At 42.8% G+C, this 21,924-nt stretch overlaps 2 protein-coding genes across 15 annotated transcripts in view; one reads left to right on the forward strand and one right to left on the reverse strand.

Moving 5' to 3' along the window:
- The window catches only part of RBL2 (RB transcriptional corepressor like 2), a 57,211-nt gene extending 49,917 nt beyond the window's left edge, over positions 1–7,294 (forward strand). Inside the window, exons 22-23 of one of the 2 annotated variants that reach the window (XM_019012528.4) lie at positions 5,774–5,945; positions 6,162–7,294. In XM_019012528.4, the coding sequence (XP_018868073.2) occupies positions 5,774–5,944 (171 nt within the window). In that variant the 3' untranslated portion in view covers position 5,945; positions 6,162–7,294. Of the gene's footprint in view, positions 1–5,773 lie in introns of both variants that reach the window. The other variant, XM_019012529.4, reaches the window with a different exon arrangement.
- Positions 7,024–20,063, reverse strand: AKTIP (AKT interacting protein). 13 transcript variants are annotated; one of them, XM_031002687.3, is made up of 10 exons: positions 18,763–19,068; positions 15,847–15,958; positions 14,019–14,224; positions 10,909–10,973; positions 10,720–10,820; positions 10,164–10,252; positions 9,986–10,084; positions 9,785–9,892; positions 8,333–8,393; positions 7,024–8,160 (listed from the first exon to the last, which is right to left on the reverse strand). In XM_031002687.3, the coding sequence occupies exons 2-10, from the start codon at positions 15,886–15,888 to the stop codon at positions 8,053–8,055; spliced, it is 879 nt and encodes a 292-aa protein (XP_030858547.1). In that variant the 5' UTR covers positions 15,889–15,958; positions 18,763–19,068; the 3' UTR covers positions 7,024–8,052. The 13 variants fall into 13 exon arrangements, with proteins under 13 accessions (XP_030858547.1, XP_030858543.1, XP_018868077.1 ...); XM_031002683.3 differs by having other exon boundaries at positions 7,024–8,163; positions 18,763–19,067; XM_019012532.4 differs by lacking the exon at positions 18,763–19,068 and adding an exon at positions 19,927–20,063 and having other exon boundaries at positions 7,336–8,163.
- Between the last annotated feature and the right edge of the window lie 1,861 nt (positions 20,064–21,924).

The raw sequence follows: 21,924 nt of genomic DNA on the forward strand, positions 1-21,924 counted from the left end.
AGCTTAAAAAGGAGGAAAAAAGGAACATACAGGAAAATAGCATTTAAATGTAAATGGTCTAAATGTACCAATTAATAGTTAGAATTTATCTGACTGGACAAAAAAGCAGGACCAAACTATATGTTTGTAAGTTATATACTTTAAATATAAAAATGTATATCCATAAAAGGAATATTTACTTGGCAATAAAAAGGATGAAGTACTGATACATGCTACAATATGAATGGACCTTGAAAACATCGTTAAGTGAAAGAAGCCAGTCACAAAAGAGAACATATTTTATGATTCCATTTATATGAGTTGTCCAGAATGGGCAAATATCTAGAAGCAGAAAGGAGATTCATGGTTGCCAAGGGTTGTGGGGAATAGAGTTTCTGCTTATGAACAAGAAGTTTCTGGGGTGATGAAAGAATTCAAAAATTGAATGTAGTGATGGCTGCTCTGGGAACTCTGGGAACATACTAAAAGCCATGGAGCTGTACACTTCAAATGGTTGAATAATATGGTATAAGAATTATATCTCAATAAAGCTGGAAGGGTGGAAAAGGTTATACCATGCTACCACTCATCAAAAGAAAGTTGGAGTGGCTGTATTAATATCAGAGAAAGTAGATTTCAGAATAAAAAATATTATCAGGACAAAGAGGGTCGTTTCCTATTATAAAGAGGACATATAACCCTAAATTAAAAAAAAAAACTGATAGTCAGATTTCAACATAATTGGTACAACAAATAGAGAAAATCACTAAGGATACAGAAGATGTAGACATTATCAACTGATTGACATTTATAGAACACTCTCTAACAAATCAAGTGCAGAGAGAACATTTACCAACATAGAATACATTCTGGACCATAAAACAAGTCTCGATAAATGTTAAAAGGGTTGAAATACTGTGTTTTCACTATCACAATGGCATTAAATCAGAAATCAATAAAAGAAAAGATACCTGTAAAATCCCCCAATTCTTGGAAACTAAATTATATATTTCTATTGGTTAAAGAAAGCACAAGAGAAATTAGAAAATATTTTGAACTAAATGAAAATGAAAACCCAAAATATTAAAATTTGTGGGATGTAGCTAAAACAGTGCTAAGAGAGAAACACATACACCTATGTTCCAAAAGAAAAAAGGTCTCAAATTAGTGACCTAAGATTTCAGCTTAAGAAAGTAGAAAAAGTGTAGGACTCACTGAAATGGAAAACTGTAAAGCAGAGAAAAACCAAGGCAAACAAAAGCTAGGTTTTTTTGGAGGCTGGGTGCCGTGTCTCATGCCTGTAATCTCAGCACTTTGGGAGGCTGAGGTGGGTGGACTGCCTGAGCTCAGGAGTTCGAGACCAGCCTGGTAACATGGCAAGACCTTGTCTCTACTTTAAAAAAAAAAAAATTTAACTGGGTGTGGTGCTGCACACCTGTGGTTCCAGCTACTCCGGAGGATAAGGTGGAAGGATGGCTTGAGCCCAGGTGGTTGAGGCTACAGTGAGCCATGCCCACATTACTACACTCCAGCCTGAGTGACAGAATGAGACCATCTCAAAAACAAAAACAAAAAACCACCTAGGTATTTTGGGAGATGATTTTAAAAATTGATTCCTCTATGTACAGAATAATCAGGAAAAGAAATGACACATTACTAGTATACATTAAAAGTATAATGAAAGATAAAGAACAACATAATGCCAGCCAGATGTTGTGGCTCATGCCTGTAATCCCAGCACTTTGGGAGACCAAGGCAGAAGGATCCTTGAGCCCAGTAGTTCAAGACCAGCCTGGGCAACATAGCAAGACCTTGTCTCTGAAAAAAAAAAAAAAAGCCAGGTGTGGTGGGGTTGGTGAGGTGTGCCTATAGTCCCAGTTACTTGGGAGGCTGAGGTGGGAGGGTCACTAGAGCCTGCGCGGTCAAGGCTGCAGTGAGCTGTGATGGCACCCCTGCACTCCATCCTGGGCAACAGAGTGAGACCCTGTTTCAAAACTTTAATGCCAATAAATTTGACAATGCACATGAAATAGACAAATTCTTGAAAGATACAAACTAATAAAACTCAAGTAGTAGTAGTCTCAGTAGCCCCTGTATCTACTAAAGAAATTAATTTGTGGTTTAAAAACCTCCTGTCAGAGAAAACTGTAGGCCCAGATGGCTTCATTGGTAAATGCTACCAAACATTTAAGGAAGAAATAATGCCAATTCTATAGAAACTCTCCCAAAAAGTGAAGGTGATAAATGATCTTAGTGTTTGAAGGAAAGCATCTGACAAAATCCAACATTCATTAATGTAAAAACTCTCAAGGAACTTCCTCAGCTTGGTAAACATTTACCAAAAGCATCTACAGATATCATACTTAATGGTGATAGACTGAATGCCTTGCCCCTATGATCAAGAACAAGGCAACAATGTCCACTCTCACTACCCCTGTTCAACATTGTAACTGGGAGTCCTAGCATGTGCAATAAGACAAGAAAAGCCATACAGCCTGGATTGTCTACATAGGAAAATCACAAAGAATCCACAAAAAGCTACTGGAACTAATAAGGGATGTTATGTGATCAATATACAAAAATCAAATGTATTTCTATATGCTAGCAGTGAACAATTAGAAGTAAAATAAAAAATTGAATACCATAACATTTTAAAATTACTTAGGGATAAGTATGATAAAAACTATGCAACACATATATCCTGAAAACTATAGAAGCTTGGTGAGAGAAATTAAAGCCTGAGAAAATACAGAAATGTGTTCATGACATTGAATGACAACAATACCTTAGTTTCCAATTCATGGAAAATAAAACAGCAGTTTTCTCCCAATTGATCTATAATTTCAAACCAATTTCAGTCAAAATCCAAACAGATTTATGTAAAAAACTGATTCTAAAATTTGTCATTTACAAGGCAAAGAACTCGAATAGCTAAAATAATTCAAAGGTGGAGAATTCACACTAATTATGAAGGTACAAAAAATATCTGTATTATAACACCACAGTAATCAAGACAGTAGTGTTGGTGGAAGTATAGACACAGAGATCAATAGAACAGAACAGAGTCCTGAAATAGACAACACGTGTATGGTAAACTGATTTTCAACAAAGGTGCAAAGGCAATTTGGTAGAGAAAGATAGCCTTTTCAAAAGATGGTGCTGGAACAATTGGATGTGCATATAACAAAATAATAGTAAACTTGTTCCCATACCCTGCACTATATACAAAAACTAAAAATGAACCACAGACATAAATGTAAAATCTCAAACTACAAAACCTCTAGAAGGCAACAGAAAATCTTAGTGAACATGTTTTATGGGAAAATTTTATATACAACATCAAAAGCACAATCCATAAAATACTGTTAAAATGGATTTTATCAAAATGAATAATTTCTGCTCTTTGAGACACTGTTAAGAGAATTAAAAAACCAGCCATAGACTATTAGAAAATCTGTACACGTTCCATATCTGATGAAGCATTTGTATATCTACAGTATCTAAAGAATTCTCAAAATTCAGTAGGAAAACCACCAAATGTAAAAGTGGGCAAAAGATTTGAACACACTTCATCCATTACATGCCGGTTAGAATGGCTAAAATCCAAAAAGTGACAAATCGTAAGTTCTGACAACAATGTGGAACAATTTTACATATTGCTGGTGTGAACGCAAAATGGCATCACCACTGTGGAAAGTTGTTTCTTAAACATACCATTATATAACCAGCAATCTCATTCCTAGGTATTTACACAAATGAAATGGAAACTTATGTTTAGACAGAATCATGTACGTGACTGTTTATAGTGACTTTCTTCCTAATTGCCAAAAAGTGGGAAACAACCCAAACGTCCTTCAGCTGGTGAATGCACATAAATAAGCTGTGGTGCATCCAGACAATCGACTGCTACTTTGCAATAAAAAGGAACTGATATATTCAATGTAGATAAATCTCAAATGCATCAATGCTTAAGTGAAAGACACTGGATTCAGTAGGCTACTTATGATTCCATTTCTGTGACATTCTGGAAAAGGCAAAACTATTGGACAAGAACATCAGTGGTGGTTTGGGATAGGCTGACAAGGGGAGTATGAGGGATTTTTTCAGAGGAACAGTTTTATACGACTATAGGTATTTCTAGCACAGAATTGGGAGTCTGTCCAGTAAAATGATAGTGATTATTAGACTGTTGGTTGGAGAAAGATTTGTCATCTTGACATAATAGGTGATAGCTGAAACTTAGGGGGAGAATATTACAAAGCAAGAAGTAGCTTATGTCTAGAACCAATCTATAACGTACTAACATTTAGACTACTATGAGAAAATAATTATCAAATACTATACAAGATCAGTTAAGATGAAGACTGATCATTAGTGATACTTGACAGAGCAGTGTCAGTGCGCTGGTATGACTTGTTGAAAAATAAATTATGGTAGCATTGCTTATACACAATTAACAGTGTATACAGTAAACAGTGTAAGAAATATTCAAGCAAATGGGAGACTGCAGAGATAGCAAATGCAGACCAGACTCTTAGGAAGGCAGAAAGGGGGCTAGAAAAAGAATTGAAGGAAAGCTTTCTTCAGATGCTTAAGATTTTGTGGCCAGGTGCAGTGGCTCATGCCTGTTACCCCAGAACATTAGGAGGCCAAAGCAGGAGGATTGCTTGAGCCCAGGAATTCAAGACCAGCTTGGACAACATAGTGCAACCCCATTTCTATTGTTAATTAAAAAAAAAAAAAAAAATGAAAAACACTTGTGAAGGTACATCTGTTGATAATAAAGAACACTGATTTTCATTAAAACCCCAAAACATTTATTACTTTAAAGAATAAAAATAACAAGTGTCATGATAAAATATGTCTGGGATTTGTTTTAAAATAATCTGGGGAATGGAAGTGAATGAGAGTATAAATCAAACAAGGCTGGCCAAACATGCTGAAGTAGAGGAATAGGTATGTGAGGATGCATTATGCTTCTCTACTTTTGTATGTTTACAATTTCCTATAATAGATATCTGTGAATTTGCTTAGTATGCTTTCTGTAAGCAAACATGGATGAAGCAGCACATGAAAAAGAATTTTAACCAACAAACTAGCAGAAAATAATGTGACGACTTTTAGAGGCTTTGGAGAAACTGAATGCTAAAGGTGCTGTACAGCCAGCCCCAGTCTTTCTGGCATTCTGGCAGTGTCTTTCTCAATTGCAGCTCCTCATCTGAGCCACTGTCCAAAAAATAATTTGAGTAACTTTAATCCTCAATTCTCCCAAGGATAGTACCATTCTAGATCTTACTAATTTATTAGCTACAATGGATACCTTAGGGGGGAATTAAGGCCTACTTTTCTAGTGAAATCCCAGTTGAGAATGGCTGCTAAAAACTGAGTAACATTAGACTGAAAAAAAGGGAATATTGTATAAAGTTGTACTTTAAAAAAGAGAAAAAGATGTGTCTAAGTGACTATCAGATAGCAATGTAATGCTCCATAATTGTAAAAAACTCACAAATTTGTGAACTCACAAATTATAGACATGTATAATTGACCTACAGGTCAAAAGTGCCTGTGGAAGAGCTTGTTAAAAATAGAACTTCTCAGCCCCTTCTCAAATAGCCATCAGCCTCAGCCAGCTGAAAAGTAAAGTTGGCAGGTTATGTAACTTAGTGTTTCTTTTCTCTGTAGATGTGTTCAAACTCTTCCAGGTAAACTGCTTAACTCATTGGAGATTCTTTGACTTAATACTGAGCTATGTGCATTTGCAGTTTAAAATTTTTGTATCTTTTTCCCACCATAGAGACTGAGAGAAATTAATAGTATGATACGCACAGGAGAAACTCCTACTAAAAAGAGAGGAATTCTTTTGGAAGATGGAAGTGAATCACCTGCAAAAAGAATTTGCCCAGAAAATCACTCTGCCTTATTACGCCGTCTCCAAGATGTAGCTAATGACCGTGGTTCCCACTGAGGTTAGTCTCTTGTATTGAAACTCTTTTCACAAAATCTGTTTAGCAGCAGCCTTTAATGCATCTAGATTATGGAGCTTTTTTCCTTAATCCAGCTGATCAATTACAGCCTGTTAGTAACATGAGGGGACATTTTGGTGAGAAATGGGACTTAACTCCTTCCAGTGTCCTTAGAACATTTTAATTCATCCCAACTGTCTTTTTTTCCCTACCATTCAGTGATTACTGTCAAGGCTGCTTAGAATCCAAACTTGGATTTTTGACTCTGGCAAAGCTTTTAGAAATACTGCAAGAAAATGATGTGTACCCAAACGTGAGCATAGGAGGCTTCTGTTGACGTACTCCAACAGAAGAACTGTGTTTCAAGTTCAATCCTACCTGTTTTGTGGTCAGCTGTAGTCCTCATAAAAAGCAAAACAAAAATTAGATATTTTGTCCTAAAACACCTGGCAGGAGTGTGTGATTTTTGCATTCCTGACAAAGGAGAGCACACCCAGGTTTGGAGGTCCTAGGTCATTAGCCCTCGTCTCCCGTTCCCTTTGTGCGCGTCTTCCCTCTCCCCATTCGGTGTGGTGCAGTGTGAAAAGTCCTTGATTGTTCGGGTGTGCAATGTCTGAGTGAACCTGTATAAGTGGAGGCACTTTAGGGCTGTAAAATGCATGATTTTGTAACCCAGATTTTGCTGTATATTTGTGATAGCACTTTCTACAATGTGAACTTTATTAAGTACAAAACTTCCAGGCTAAACATCCAATATTTTCTTTAATGCTTTTATACTTTTTTAAACTGTTAAAGCCCCTATAGCCACCTTTTGGGAATGTTTTAAATTCTCCAGTTTTTTGTTATATAGGGATCAACTGGCTAAGAAAAGATTTTAAATCAAGTTGAATTGAGGGGATTAATATGAAAACTTATGACCTCTTCCTTTAGGAGGGAGTTATCTAAAAGAAATGTCTATTAAGGTGATATATTTAAAAATATTTTTGGGTGTTCCTGGCAGTTTAAAAAAATTGGAGAATTTAGGTTTTTATTAGTACCATAGTACCATTTATACAAATTAGAACATGTTATTTAACAGCTGTTGAATTATCTATACATACCTTTATTAATCACTATTGTTCCAGCAGTTTTCAAGTCAAATTAATAATCTTATTAGGGAGAAAATTCAATTGTAAATTGAATCAGTATAAACAAAGTTACTAGGTAACTTCATATTGCTGAGAGAAATATGGAACTTACACTGTTCAATTAGAATAGTGTTCTGCAAAAATATTTATAAAACCTCTGAAGATACTGCTACTGTAATTTTATATGAAGATAAGTGTATTTTTCAATAAAGCATTTATAAATTAGCCTTTGTTTGGTTATATTGAGAAAAGGGTAGTTTCCTGCATAAATGGCAAAGAACAATCATTTATTGGTTTATTTTGTCTCTACTAAACACATTAGTCATTTATCATTTAAATACCGGACTTCATTAGAAACCGTTGTAACACTTTTTCTCCCTCCTGCCATAAAAATACAGTAAGTAATTTGCTTAAAAAAACAACACAACACTAGGAACAAGTGTTCTGGTTTCTTCTCACTGAACTAAAGACATTTCTCAGTGATTTCAGTTTGTAAATCAGTAAGACAGTGCAGGCTACAAATCAGTGCAGGCTGAAGACTGAGATTCAAATGATCTTCCACTTAAAAGTGCTGAGCTATGGAACCTGCTCTCTCTATACCTCTCCATTTCCTAACATATATACAACTGAAACCACTGATTTATAAACTATTAAGTAGTGCTGAATTCTGTCTGCTCTATTAGTTTAAATGAATGCAACTTACCTTTAGCATTATATTCAGACAAACACTTAAGCCTCAAGGTCCCCAATAATTTGGAGTACTGAACTAGATAACCATCCTAAGACACTTCTGACAGAAGTAATGCATTACTTAGAGACAGGTTTCCAAACCCTGCTGTTAGAACCTATGCATACATGGAAAACACTGGCAGTCAATCATTGTTCACACAGTTTTACTCTTCAGGCAGTCCTCCGCCATTGGTCAGCTTGAACTAGGCCAGAGTCCAGCAGGAAAGTGCATGGTGCACCAGATTCACCATCTCCTAAGTCGCCACTGTTTTCTCTTCTTTACTGAAAGGCTGTACTGAGCCAGGCTTTACCCATGACAGGCCAGCAACATGAACACTTTTATTGTGCTGTTCTTCAGGCTTCTTCTAGGCACAATCAAAACAGATATTTAAAAAATTACTGGTGAGGAGATTTCAGCACTGTACAAACTTGTTTCCCAAAAAAGTTACTTGTATGTAATGAGCAGTCTCCAAATGAAGATATTTTAGAAAAGAAACAATGAGTTAGCCATTTCATAAGTTGTTATCCACTTACTTTCTGAGTCAGCATCTTTTCTCTGGCTTCATCATGTACAGAAGGATTCCATGGAGAAAAGCTTAAGGAAGAGAAAAGTATTTAAAAACTGTTGGCTCACTAAATTTCTATAACATTCATTTTGCAGTAATTAAGCTTTAAGCCAATTCCCCTAACTTAATAAAGCACCGTATTTTTTATTGTTGTCGACATGTATGTTTTAGACATTATCTAATTAATTTTCTCACATAACTATCCCTCATATATGAATGATCTCATTTAAGCCTCACACCAACCCTTGAAGTACTGTTATTTAAAGATTAAGACAGCAAAGCAGAGTAAATTAATTGCTCTGGGTTACCAGAGCTAAAAAGTACAAAAGCCACGTAGTCCATCTGCTGAGTCCAAGCTCTTTTTTTTTTGAGACTGAGTCTAGTTCTGTCACCCAGGCTGGAGTGCAGTGGTGTGATCTCGGCTCACTGCAACCTCCGCCTCCTAGATTCAGGCCATTCTCCTGCTTCAGCCTCGCTGGGACTACAGGTACCTGGAGTGCAATGCCAAGATCTTGGCTCACTGCAACTTCTGCCTCCCTGGTTCAAGCGATTCTCCTGCCTCAGCCTTCCTGAGTAGCTGGGATTACAGGCATGCACCACCCACACCCAGCTAATTTTGTATTTTGTATTTTTAATAGAGACGGGGTTTCTCCATGTTGGTCAGGCTGGTCTTGAACTCCCAACTTCGGGTGATCTCCCTGCCTCGGCCTCCCAAAGTGCTGGGATTACAAGTGTGAGCCACTGCACCTGACCAATTTTTGTATTTTTAGTAGAGATGGGGTTTGGCCATGTTGGTCAGGCTGGTCTTGAACTCCTGACCTCGTGATCCACCCATCTCAGCTTCCCAAAGTGCTGGGATTACTGGCATAAGCCACCATGCCTGGCCATGAGTCCAAGCTCTTAACAGCTATACTCCACTTCCTTCCTAAGCAGTACCAATGTTGCCAAAGAGCAAAATCACCAATTCGTCCATTCCCAATACTCCTCCAGACACTGTTCCTTAAATCAAATGTCATAGTGCTTCAGGAACCCACCATTCTCACACTATTCAGTTTCCCTCCTTTTACCACATCTGAATGTCAATGAGGGTTTGGCAGTTTAAGAGGGGCTCCAGCTAAAACTGCCAGCTGAAAAGAAGAGTCCTGACACGTGAATGAATAAATATATCACAAGGATCCCTGGGAAACCAAAGTCACCAGAGAATGTGCTGTCGGCACAGCCTGTCAGATGTGAAGCTTTTTGTTTAAGAGAAGAGCCTCAAGAGGCATCAGAAATCGAGTTGGCACCAAGTTATAAAGGTTGTAGGCTAACAGCTTATGCATGTGCCTTTTTATATCCCTATTCTGAGACCACCTGGAGAAAGGAAGCAGTGTATTGGAAAGGACAGTGGACAGTTCACTTGGGGGGATGCACCACTTACCTAATTGCATAGGGGTCTTCTATTTTAGGTTGGTCAAACAAACGAGCAGTGCACACCTTAACACTGTCAACAACTTTACTTTTAAAAAGCTGAATATCTTTTTCATACCTGTGTTAAAAGTTTAAGTCAAAAAGTTACTAACTTAATCTACTTAGCTGCATCTTCAAATTTATTTTAAATAACAAAGCAAAAGTTACATACAGTACTGCAGCCTCTGGGTTCAGGGGGCTTGCTGTATCAATCTTGTAGAAAACTCTCCTTGCATACATTAATACCTGCCAAATATGATTATGGTTCCGCCTAAAGGGAAACATGGCGTGATTACCGAGGCGTCCTCTTGCTGTATTATGTCACTAAAAGAAACACTTTATTTACTTACCTCCATTTTGCAAATGCTCTCTTCACATCCAGCTCACCTGAGGTGGGATCAACTAGCGGGTGAAAGACAGGAATATCGAACACCAAGCGCTGTATTTAAATAAAGAGAGACATGTCCTTTAATGGAAGCAGTGGCGCTTATGAGACCCATAGGAATCGTGATAAAAAGAGCTTCAGGACAAGGCAGTCACGTTATTTAAAGCCAAAGAGCTGCTTCAAGAGGGCTACTTAACTACTTTTACCATTTTCCTGAAAAACTAAATTTTGCAATGAAGCGGGGAAAACTCCCTCTCCTCCACTAGAGCCTGAGGGCCACCATTCACCTGGTGAGTGCTGCAGGATGGCAGGCAGCCAGCCTCCCTTGCAGACCCTGAGCAGAGAAACAAAGCTCTGATGGCATGCCGGAAGCTGCTGCAAAGCACAGAAGTCCCCCTGGACAACTACTGGGTAGATAAATCATAAAGGTACCAGGTCAGGAAAAGAACCAGGAAAGCTGTAAGCCCTTTCAGCCCTTCTCACTGATCCACAAATAAAGCCAGACTGTGTCTCCAACTTACTGGACAGTCACCATCTGGATAGTTATCAGGGATGTAAACTGTAAACTTAAATACGCCATCTTGGTAAAGTCCATGCCGTATGAATATTACTCCAAACCACACTGTAGGAAAAAATAAAAGAGTTAAGGCCTAAATTTGTGTGGGAGGAACTAAATGTGCCCATAAATTAAGAGTGAATCCTCATCTTACTTAATGCAGAGCGATAAGATGGCTGCACATAGACGCCTGGTAGCTTCTGCTTCACAACCAAGGTACTACAACAAAAGCAGAATAATTAACTTGTGTGGATACAAATGACACATGCAGATCAAACCACCCCACATTCACTCTGAGACAATGAATGGCCCCTCAAGGGGCAGCTGATGCCCAAACCCTGCAAGCCAAGTTCTCACAATCTCTCACCTGACACGACTCAGAGCCCCAGCCCTGACCGCTGCCCACTACCGGCCTCATAGCAGCAGCTCACAAAGAAACCAGCAGGCCAGCAGGGGCCCCACAGTAAGAACTAAAGCCAAACAGGAATAAATGAAGAATCAAGTTTCCTCCCAGAAATTCGCTCTTCCAAAACATCATCTTGGAAACCAGCCTATAGGTAATTCCAAATAATGCAACCTGAGGTAAGTTCTGTACAGCTGAGGTCAATGAGAGTATTTGTAAAATTATGCTTTTGTGCCTGGATGATCATTCAAAAACTTTTAAAATACAATGTTAGATAAATTAAGCTTTCTTGGAATTGGGTCACAGAGTTGTCATTTTACATTTTAATCACAAGATCCCACAGCAGAAGGCAATGTTCAGACTCGCAGTACTGCCTGGGGAGGGCAGGCATCCTTGTGCGGCTCTCACACGCCCTGCTCTCAAATGGACACCTTGATGCAGAGACCTGAACTCTGTGGGCCTTGCCAGGGAATGGAAAACTGGGTGCGGAAAACAAGAAACGATAAGTGTATTGACACAAAGGCTACACTGGTTCTTCCGGGACCCAGTTACCCACCCACAGCCATTGTGATCACATTAACCTGCCAATCCTGGATTCTATCAAGAACTAGTTTATCAGGCCTTAAGTTTATCATTTTTATTACCTACTTTCCATTCACTTACTTTTCATCATTTTTGAGTTATTATCCAGTCCATTTTTAAGTTGCTAAAATTCAGCATGTCAGTAGCAACATGGCTGGCAGCTGTATCTACTACAGTGAAGTTTGCCAGAAAAGGCAGTTCTAATACAGATGTAATCACCCCAATAGAGGCCTGTCCAACTCACTGCCCAGCCTCAAACACAAGGCCTCCATTATAGAGCCAAAGGGGCCATTACTACCAAATCATACCCAGCCTTTGTATACAGTTAAAAAGTTACACTGGGGCCTCAGACCCTCTGACCATTACAACATTAATACATCGAGGGAGGGGTGGAGGGGTCAAGGATGCTTTTTTTTTTTTTTTTTTTGGTTTAAAAAAAAAAAGATGAGGTCTCATAGGCTGTCTGCGATGGCTCATGCCTGTAATCTCAGCCCTTTGGGAGGCCAAGGCAGGCAGATCACTTGAGGTCAGGAGTTTGAGACCAGCCTAGCCAACATGGTGAAACCCAGTCTCTACTAAAACTATAAAAATTAGCCGGGCGTGGTGGCGCACACCTGTAGTCCCAGCTACTCCAGAGGCTGAAGCAGGAGAATCAGAGGCAGAGGCTGCAGTAAGCTGAGATTGTGCCACTGCACCCCAGCCTGGGTGACACAGTGAGACTCCATCTCAAAAAAAAGAAAAAAAGATGAGGTCTCACTATATGGCCTACACTTGTCTCACATTCCAGAGCTCAAATGATCCTCCCACTTCAGCCTCCTGAGTAGCCGGGACTACAGGTCTGCAGCTGGGAAATTTTTAATTTTTTTTTTTAGAGACGGGGTCACTCTATTGCCCAGGCTGGTCTTGAACTCCTGGGTTCCAGTGATCCTCCTGCATCAGTCTCCCAAGTAGCTGGGATTACAGGCATAAGCCACTGTGCCTGGCTCAAGGATGCTTTTAAAATAACTGTATACAAAGGAATTTTTAAACGATGGAAATTAAGAATTCTCCAAACTTTCTGTCCTTTTAACAAATTCTCAAATGAAATGCCATCTGCGTCTGTGCAGTGCTGGAGCCCCCATGTGTGCCAGGCACCACAGGGTCGCTGCCAGCACTCCGCACCCTGCTTGGCTTCTTGCATTCCACAGCCAGGTGCAACTGCAGCCCAGCTGCAGACCTCGGTGACCAGTCAGCGTCTTCCTTACATGGAGCCCACATCTTTGTCTCTTCCCTAGAATTGCTAAGTCCTGCCTTTGGGGGTCATATAGAATAAGATCCTTCCTTGTGACAGACCTTCAAATATATTAAGACAACTTTAATACGTGCTTAAGCTGTCTCTTCTCCAAGAAAACTTCTCCAGTTCCTTCAACTGTTGATCCCTAAGGACTGGCCTTCCTGGTCCCTCCCTGCTAGGCCTTCTCCTCCATCTGTCAGGAGGCTGCCTACAAGGCGACAACCAAATGGAGCACCATCCTCCAGATGGGTCTGACCCAAGAAGGCAGAGACAGCCACTCTCCCACTGTCCTACTCTCTAGAAAAACCTCCAGGAGGCAAATTCCTCACTTCACATAAACGAAGACTAAATTTATTAAGTTCCTAATCTACTGTAGGTTCTTTGAGACGGAGTTTCGCTTTGTCGCCCAGGCTGGAGTGCAATGGCGCAATCTCGGCTCACTGCAACCTCCACCTCCCGACTTCAAGCAATTCTCTGCCTCAGCCTCCCAAGTAGCTGGGATTACAGGCGCCTGCCATCAAACCTGGCTAATTTTTGTATTTTTAGTAGAGACGGGGTTTCACCATCTTGGCCAGGCTGGTCTTGAACTCCTGAACCTCGTGATCCACCTGCCTGGGCCTCCCAAAGTGCTAGGATTATAGGCGTGAGCCGCCATGCCCGGCCAATCTACTGTAGGTTCTTAATAAACCTTAGTTTCTTCCTTTTGTTACTCTCCAAAACAGACATGGAAATTAAAGTACCCTCTGCCTTTAAATCTTATTCACCCGAGCTCTAAAGAATCTTTAAGAGAGGCTATTTTTATCTCTCTACCTAGGTCTTGGTTAAGAAACATTTTATCACCAGCAATAGCCTATAGTTTTATATTTATTAAGTCTGATACTGGAAAGGGACAGGTTTGAGCTTTGAGATTAAATGTCTGCCCTTTACTGCATCCATCAGAATAAATTTCATTCTTCACTTTAAAGGATCATTCCTAATTTAACCAAATAGTTTGTTAAGGACTTACAATTCTGCAAGAAGAGAGTATTCCAGGTAGAAGGGTCCATAGGACGCATGCGTGCCATTTGTTGACTGTGCTGCTGGGGCAGGAGATGTAGGCTTAGTTATGGGCAAAGCATTTTTGGGAATAGAAGGCAGCTGTTTCTTTGGTGCAGTTCGTGGAGGACTGGTTTTCACGTCCCCTGTTAATGTCTTCTCTTCACCTTCAGATCGCTATACAAGATGAAGTTGTAAGAATATCTGTTAGGATGATTCTTAAATCACAAGAGTACATTATTAGCTCCATGGCCTAAATGCTGGAATTACTCCTTTACAAGCACATTCTAACACCATGACCAAGATGACTAGAAAGTCCTTTGGGCAGGCAGGTCATATAAAGAGAAGACAAACCTGAAGCAAGACCAAAGCATTAGATAAACTCTTTCATATAGGGAAACTCATCCTATAAGGATGATACAATCAGTGTGTACAGGATTAACTGAAACACAGAAAGAAATGTTTTTTCCTAGTGGCCCCAAAAAGAGGGCAAGGGGTTACTAAGCAATTAGACAACTGTACAAGGCTAGAAAAGTCCCCCAGCACTTAGATGCTACAGAAGGTTAGGTGCTAAGAAGCTCAAAATAATGTGGATGACTGAAATTAGTCACTGCCTGTTAGCACTTAGGTTAGAAACGAAGAATGAAGCTATTCTCTCACTTGCCTGGGTCTGATTTTGATTTGTCCCTACTGGGTATGGTTCAACATTTCAAATATCACCAGCATAAACTGTCATCCTTCGTCAAAGACAAAGGTCGACATGAGTCAGAGACTAAACTACCATCTCATAGGTACTTCCTTGGCGCAAGTACAACCAAAGGCTGTTTAATTAGCTATATAAAAACATGTATATCATATGCATTGCTCTAGTGATGGGGGCATCTAAAGGCCCTGACTTCAGCACAACGCAATATGCCAATGTAGCAAAACTAAACTTGTACCCCATTACTATGTACAAGTAAGGAAGAGATGTCATGTATACGGAAAAAAAGTAATAGTGGTGTTTGTTCTCCTACAGGTGAGATTATAGTTTTTTGTTTTTTTTTTCTTTTTGAGATGGAGTCTTGCTCTGTTGCCCAGGCTGGAGTGCAGTGGTGCGATCTCAGCTCACTGCAAGCAAGCTCTGCCTCCTGGGTTGACGCCATTCTCCTGCCTCAGCCTCCTGAGAAGCTGGGACAACAGGCGCCCGCCACCATGCCCAGCTAATTTTTTTGTATATTTAGTAGAGACGGGGTTTCACCATGTTAGTCAGGATGGTCTCGATCTCCTGACCTCGTGATCTGCCCGCCTCGGCCTCTCAAAGTGCTGGGGATTACAGGCATGAGCCACCGTGCCCAGCTGGTTTTTATTTTCTTATTGTTTGCCTATTTTAACCTTTCCTAAAATGAAAATATATTTTTAAAAAATCATTTTATTTAGAAAAATTAAATTAGTGCCCCTCAAGTCTGATTTAATGATATTAGACTAGCCTTTCCCACAGCTGTTCTAACCGTAGGACCTTGAAGTTTAGTAGAAAACTACAATATGTTACAAATTTCATCATGTGTAAATATAACCTAAATCATCTTAGAATTGTGATGACCAGAACGATTTCTATTTGAGATGCAATCCTAGTCTCAGAAACAGACTTCAACCAACAAAATAATTATTTCTCAAGAGTAAACCCTTAACTAGAAAAACCAGGTAATTTTGTCAAGATTACAGGTGACCGTGACAGATTATTTTAGCCTTCATTCTGACCCTGTTTTCAGACGCAGAAGCAAATGGGTTTTCTTACTGAATTTATCAACTATACCTACTTTGCGTACAGAGCTTGTAGACATGCTCCAGAAAGGGTTCATAACGTGTATTCCAAACAAAGAAAGTCAGTGGTGTATCATCCAAATCTTCTGTCTTCGGCATTCACTTTACCTTAAAACAAGACGGGAAGACATAGAAACATGCCAACACCAACCATTAAGACTTTTTTTTTTTTTTAAGATGGAGTCTCACTCTGTTGCCCAGGCTGGAGTGCAGTGGTGTGATCTCGGCTCACTGCAACCTCCACCTCCTGGGTTCAAGCGATTCTCCTGCCTCAGCCTCCTGAGTAGCTGGGATTACAGGTGCCTGCCACCATGCCCAGCTAAGTTTTGTATCTTTAGTAGAGACAGGGTTTCACCATGTTGGCCAGGCTGGTCTCGAACTCCTGACCTCAAGTGATCCACCTGCCTCAGCCTCCCAAAGTGCTGGGATTACGGGCATGAGCCACCACACCCGGCCAACAGTTAAGACTTCTGAAATGATGAATAACTAATTATGACACCCTGGATATACAATATAATGTTATATAACAAGGGGTTATAAAAACCTAGGAAAAGGTCTTCAGGCATCTTCAGAAATAGTTTCCTTCTATACCCACCTCCTTTTCTGGTTCTAATTTCTTTCACACTTAGATGTCTATAAGAATCTGTGCACCAGGTCCCTTGGCCAGGATTCAGATTACTCAGTGACACAGATGAGCTTTGGTGCCAGAAATTCAGAAGATACGGACAACAGTTGTTACTAGCACATCTCGGCATTTAACTAACAGGAAAGCCAGACTCAGAATGCACTGTACCCACATACACATAAGTTGTATCACTGTTCCCAGGGTTATGGGAACAAACAATAGATACAAAGAGGCTGATTTAAGCGCTGCCTCAACTCACTTGAGTACAAAATGATTCCTCCAGCAAAGTATTAGCCAAAGAAATAAGAGAAAACAGGAAGGCACAGCACAAGTATGTCACTAAGACGACAAAAGTAGTTACCTGAGTCCTGTCAGTACCATCCCCCAATAAACTGCCTTCTACAACTTCGAAACATATAGAAACTGCAGGATCATGTACTTAAGGAACTGCCAAGCAATCCAGACAAATGCAACAGAGGCACGCAAGAGAGACATTTCACAAGTACAGATCTTCCAGCCGAAGCTTCAAGTCGTGGATAAGAAAGCATGTCTCAAACGTCATAAAGTCAGTGGGTCATTTACTAAAAATACAAAGAAGCAAAGGAAAAGCAGCCAAGCCCAGCTGTAAGAACAGCAACTTCCCTGCCCTGGTATTTCCCCCCAGGCTCTGTTACCTTTAAAGCAGAGCTCCTTCTCTGAATTCCTACTTGCACCAATCAAATGGCTGAAGGTGAAAAGGGTCAAAACTAAGCAACGTTTTCCTAATTTCTTAAACAGATCATGAGCAAACCATGTACTAAATGTCCCCAATCAGCAATAATTTGTCTTCTCTGACGAGCTTGTGACATCCAGGGACGTACCCAACCCAGGTCATCCATACCTTGCCAGTGCCTATTACTGCTGTTTTGTTTTCCAAGAGAAAATGCCACCCAGTAATTAAATCAGAGGAATGAAGATCCTGGCTCTTCTACTAGCATGGATAACATGCAATAAGTAACAACAGTTCTCCGCAAATCTGCCTTTCAAGGTGAGTATGACACACTGAATATACTTGAGATATCAAAAATGTGCGGGGGCATGTTCCCCTTTGGCTCAAATGAAGACACTGATTTTCAGATCTAGCAGTAATGTGCAGCACCCCAGTGTCCTCTAGGACACACCTAACACGGGACCGGATCCCTTGGGACACAGTGGTGTGCTCCACCACATACATTTAATGGGTTGGTGCAAACCTGTAAAGTCTCTTAAAGGTCTAACGCGTTAGGATTCTCTTTAAGAATCCAGTAAATTTTGTCCCCAGTTCTGCCTGTCATTAAGCAGGAGGTATTGTCTTCTGCTGCCTAACTTTGCTATGGATCTTTTAATCCAATGTTTCCAGCAGCAACATAATCACGAGAAACTGTAGCACACTTTTCAGGGTCTAGTCTAGGACAAGCACAGCATACATGTTCTGAGAGGAATGACATAGATGGAAGCAAGACATGTTACATCCTTGTCACTTGGAAACAATTTTAGAATTTCTGCCTGTTTGGCCACGGCTGCATTCCTTTACATCACCCAGCTGAGAAGTCTGGGTCTTCAGCCTGCGCGAATGACAGTGCGTGGCAGAGCTAAAACTAGGCTAAAACATGAGTGCTGCTGTTACTCTACATGCCACAGCGCACTCACATCACCCCGAATCGGACTTAAGAAATTACACGTTAAGAGGAGACAGAGCAGGGGCCAGAAAAAAAAGATGAAAACGGCCCGGGCCAGGCTCGCTGGGGACAGCCGGGACCTGCGGCGGCCTCGGACCGGCACCCTCACCGCGGGCGGAAACCCGTCTCTGAGCACTCAGGGAATCTGGACAAACCTGTCTCGAGGTGATGCAAGGCGGGGGCCCTGTCCTGGCCTCGCAGCTAGCTTGATGCTGGCCCGGGAGCCGCGGGCCCCTCCAGTGGGGGGGCTCTGCGGCCCGGCGACGCCCCCTTAACCAGAGCTCGGGGTCGGGACCCGGCCGGGGAGGGGGGGCACGGGCCGGGGCAAGCCAGCTGGGCCCCCCTCTCTCCCTCGGGCCGGGCCGGCCCAGCTCGAGCCGCAGTCCCCAGCAGCGGTCCCGGGCTGCGAGGCGGCCAGCGCAGCAGGTGCCTGCAAACGCGCACAGGTGCCCGGCCCCGCCTCCGTGTCCCACTGCGGCCGCCGTCGCCTAGAAAGATGGATAAATGCCGGGCCCGTGGAGGCTGGCGGCCAGATTTACAGACACCTCAGCCCTCACGTACCCACCAGCCTGCCGGGCAGTAAGCCTCACCCCAGTGCCTTCAATGCAGAGCTCCTGGCTGCCAAGCGCCGCCGCGGCCCGACAGCATCTCTGGCCGCAGCGCCAGCCCTGCCCCTGCTTGATCCCCGCCCCGCCCCACCCTGCCCTGCCCTCGGCAGCGGGCTCCGCCCCCTGCTGCACGATCCTGGGGCCCGAGGCTTCCGCCTTGCCTCCCGGCGCCAACTGGCTCTCACAGCTGCCCGTCAAAGACGTTCTTCCGGGGGCGTTGGGAAGACCACACTCGGTCCTGCAAATCAAATCACCCCGGTTTGGGTGGGACTGCACTTGACCCTCCCCTTACGTAACAGCGTCTGGGACGGCCTGTCAGTCATGGAAGTATCGGCCCCCCGGGGAGGGATGGGACAGAGACAAACAAGCGCTGGGTCACAATTGGCCAGGGCGTCTGCCAGTCACCACAGAGACCTTCCCGGAGGTTTATTCGCACAGGCCACAGCGCAACCGCCATGCGCAGGGGCTGGGGCATACGCTAGCGTCTGCGAGCCAAGCTTTTGGGGAGGGCCGGGCCGCGCGACTGCCCCGTGGCTCCCAGCGCAGGGTCCTACTGCGTTGGGCGGCGCTGCGAGGCCCGAGGCCGCCACGTCGGGCCCACAGGGTACCAGGGGTCAGAAGGACACTTGGCGTGGCGTCAAGAAACGCCCGTTCTCTCCATCAGTGCAGGAGCTGAAGGCTGGAGCTGAAGGGAGCTCAGCTCCAAGTCGGCCCTGGGCACTAGAGCAGCCAGAGGGGCTTTGTAAATCTGTGTGTGTCAGCCCCGACCTGCAGCATCCGAGTGGGGGCCGGGGGCTGGGGGGAGGGGGGAGGCTGAGGACCGGGAATCCACATCTGTCACAGTTCGCTGCTGATTCTGGCGCACACTGAAGTTGGAGAACCTCTCCCATAGCAACATAGTTCCTGGTCTTTTTTTTTTTTTTTTTAAATTCACACGCTCTCATTTGGACCTCCCGTCTGCTTTGCCATGGAGGTCTCTCTCTGGCCTAATTCTGTGACTGCTGCCAGCGGCTTTCCAGGCCTGTTCTTACCAACGGTGCCTCCCCGTGGTTAGTCCCTCCAATCTCGGCACTCCACTTCCACACTTGCGCGACAGCCCTCTCCCCGCAAGCCCCTGCCCCTTTTCTAGACACCAGAGGCACTGACCTGTCTGTGACACCGCCTCAGTGTCTTACACTCAGAAGCCGCATTCTCTGGCCGGGTTGTTTGGTCCATTTTTGGTTGCCTCTGAGATTCTGGTAAGTGACTTATTAAAGGGCAGGAAGCCAAATTCTCCTGATGTTAATCCCAAGGGTTGGTTCTGAAACCCAGCTTCCTCCCCCAGCTGAAAACACTTCTGAGCCACTTCCTTTTGTCCCCTTAGGACACATTTAGGAATGTTATCATGCCTTTTAATACGAGTCTTAATACAGAAAGGCAGGCAAGCAGGAAATCCTTTTTTCAGGCCACAGGTGGTCTCCTTTGGCACCTCTGTGGCTCATTTCCTCCCAATCTTCTTTGAAGCTCATTATCCTCTGCAAAGCTTTTTTTCTGCTTTCCTCCTTTCCCCAACCTTCAGTTTTCACCGAGGACCCACATAGGTATTTCTCCAGCTCACATCTATCCACTGAGCTTCCAATGCATGTCATCAACTGCGTACTTGGCACCGGATGACTCAGACGCACACCGGCATCAGACTGCACATGGCAGGAAAGCCAACTCAAACCGGCTTACTTAGCAAGGGGATTTCTCTCCCATGGCAGGATTGTCTCCAGAGGTGGTGCCCTGGTCTTCAGGCTCTGCTTTCCTTGCAGTCCCTGGAATTGCACTTTCAGGCTGGTAGCAAGATGGCCGCGGCACACCAAGGATCTCACAAAATTAAAAGTATCCCTTTCTTCCAGTGGTCCCTTTTGAAATACATGAATACCTTTCCCAGAAGCTCCGCAGAAGAAATGCCTGCAGGTTTCAATGGCCAGAAGTAAGTCTCTGGCCACAACGAAACCCAGTCAACGGCAAGTGGAAGGAGTCCGCCATGATCGACTTGGGCTGAGATTTTCCCTAGATCTCTGCCTGGACTTTAGGCAGAGGAGAGCCATGACCAGATTTGTATTTTGAAAACATCACTTTGTGTGGAAAACAGATTGTAGGGGCACAAGGGTCACGGGGCAGTTGAGAAACCATGGCAGTAGTTCAGGCAACAGAGAATCACATGAATTTGAAGGTAGAGATGGAGAATTGAATGAGTTCCAGAGATGTTTAAGACGGGATGATATAGTTTGGATATGGTTTGACCCTTCCAAACCTCATGTTGAAATGTGACCCCCAATGTTGAAAGTGGGGCCTGGTGGGAGTATTTGGGTCATGGAGGCTGATCCCTCATGAAAGGCTTGGTGCTGTCCTGGCAGTAGTGAGTTCTTGGCAGTAGTGAGTGAGTTGTATTAGTTCCCGAGAGAACTGATTGTTAAAAAGAGCCTGTCACCTTCTCCTCCCCTGACCCCTGCTTTCTCTCTTGCCAAATGATTCCTGCTGGCCTCTCCCTCTGCCATGAATGGAAGCTTCCTGAGGTCCTCACCAGAAGATGCTGGTGCCATGCTTCTTATACTTAGTTGCCTCTGTCTTTCATTTGACATATATTTATTGCATACTTAATGACATCTAGGCTTTAAATGCTGGGGAGGCGTTGGAGAACAAAACAGACATTGTTCCTCCTCATGGAGCTACGGGAGATAGATGCTAATCAAGTCATCTCCCAAATCAATGGCTAATTGCCCCAAGGAAGTGGACAATGAGCCGAATAAACCTCTTTTTAAAAATAAATGACCCAGCCTCAGGTATTCCTTTATAGCAACACTGATGGATTCATACAGGTGGGGTGGACAGAGCTTGGCCATGGACTAGGTATGGGGGATGAAGAGGCAGATATGGCTGACACCTAGATTTTTTGCATGAGCTACAGGATGGATGGTGAGGCCATTCACTGAGGTGACAAACAGTGAACCACAAGCAGGTTTGGGACAGTGGGAAATGGGAAAATCTGGGTTCTGTTTTGGGTAGGTATGTTTGGGGTGTTTCTGTAAGCACTATTGCCTGTATACCTAATACCCACTTCTCCCTTTTTCATTGCTGACAGAACCTCCATTTTCTTGAGGAATTTAAGCCCTTCAG

Source organism: Gorilla gorilla, chromosome 18 (genome assembly GCF_029281585.2).
Source record: "Gorilla gorilla gorilla isolate KB3781 chromosome 18, NHGRI_mGorGor1-v2.1_pri, whole genome shotgun sequence".
Taxonomy (NCBI): Eukaryota; Metazoa; Chordata; class Mammalia; order Primates; family Hominidae; genus Gorilla; species Gorilla gorilla.

Excerpts from the sequence above, each read along its gene's own strand:
- AKTIP (XM_031002683.3), bottom strand. The coding sequence starts at position 15,888 with ATGAACCCTTTCTGGAGCATGTCTACAAGCTCTGTACGCAAA. Across the intron at positions 10,085-10,163 it reads AGAGCATTTGCAAAATGGAG|GCGGAACCATAATCATATTT; the intron begins GTAAGTAAATAA and ends GTTTCCCTTTAG. Across the intron at positions 8,394-9,784 it reads GAAGACCCCTATGCAATTAG|CTTTTCTCCATGGAATCCTT; the intron begins GTAAGTGGTGCA and ends CTCTTCCTTAAG.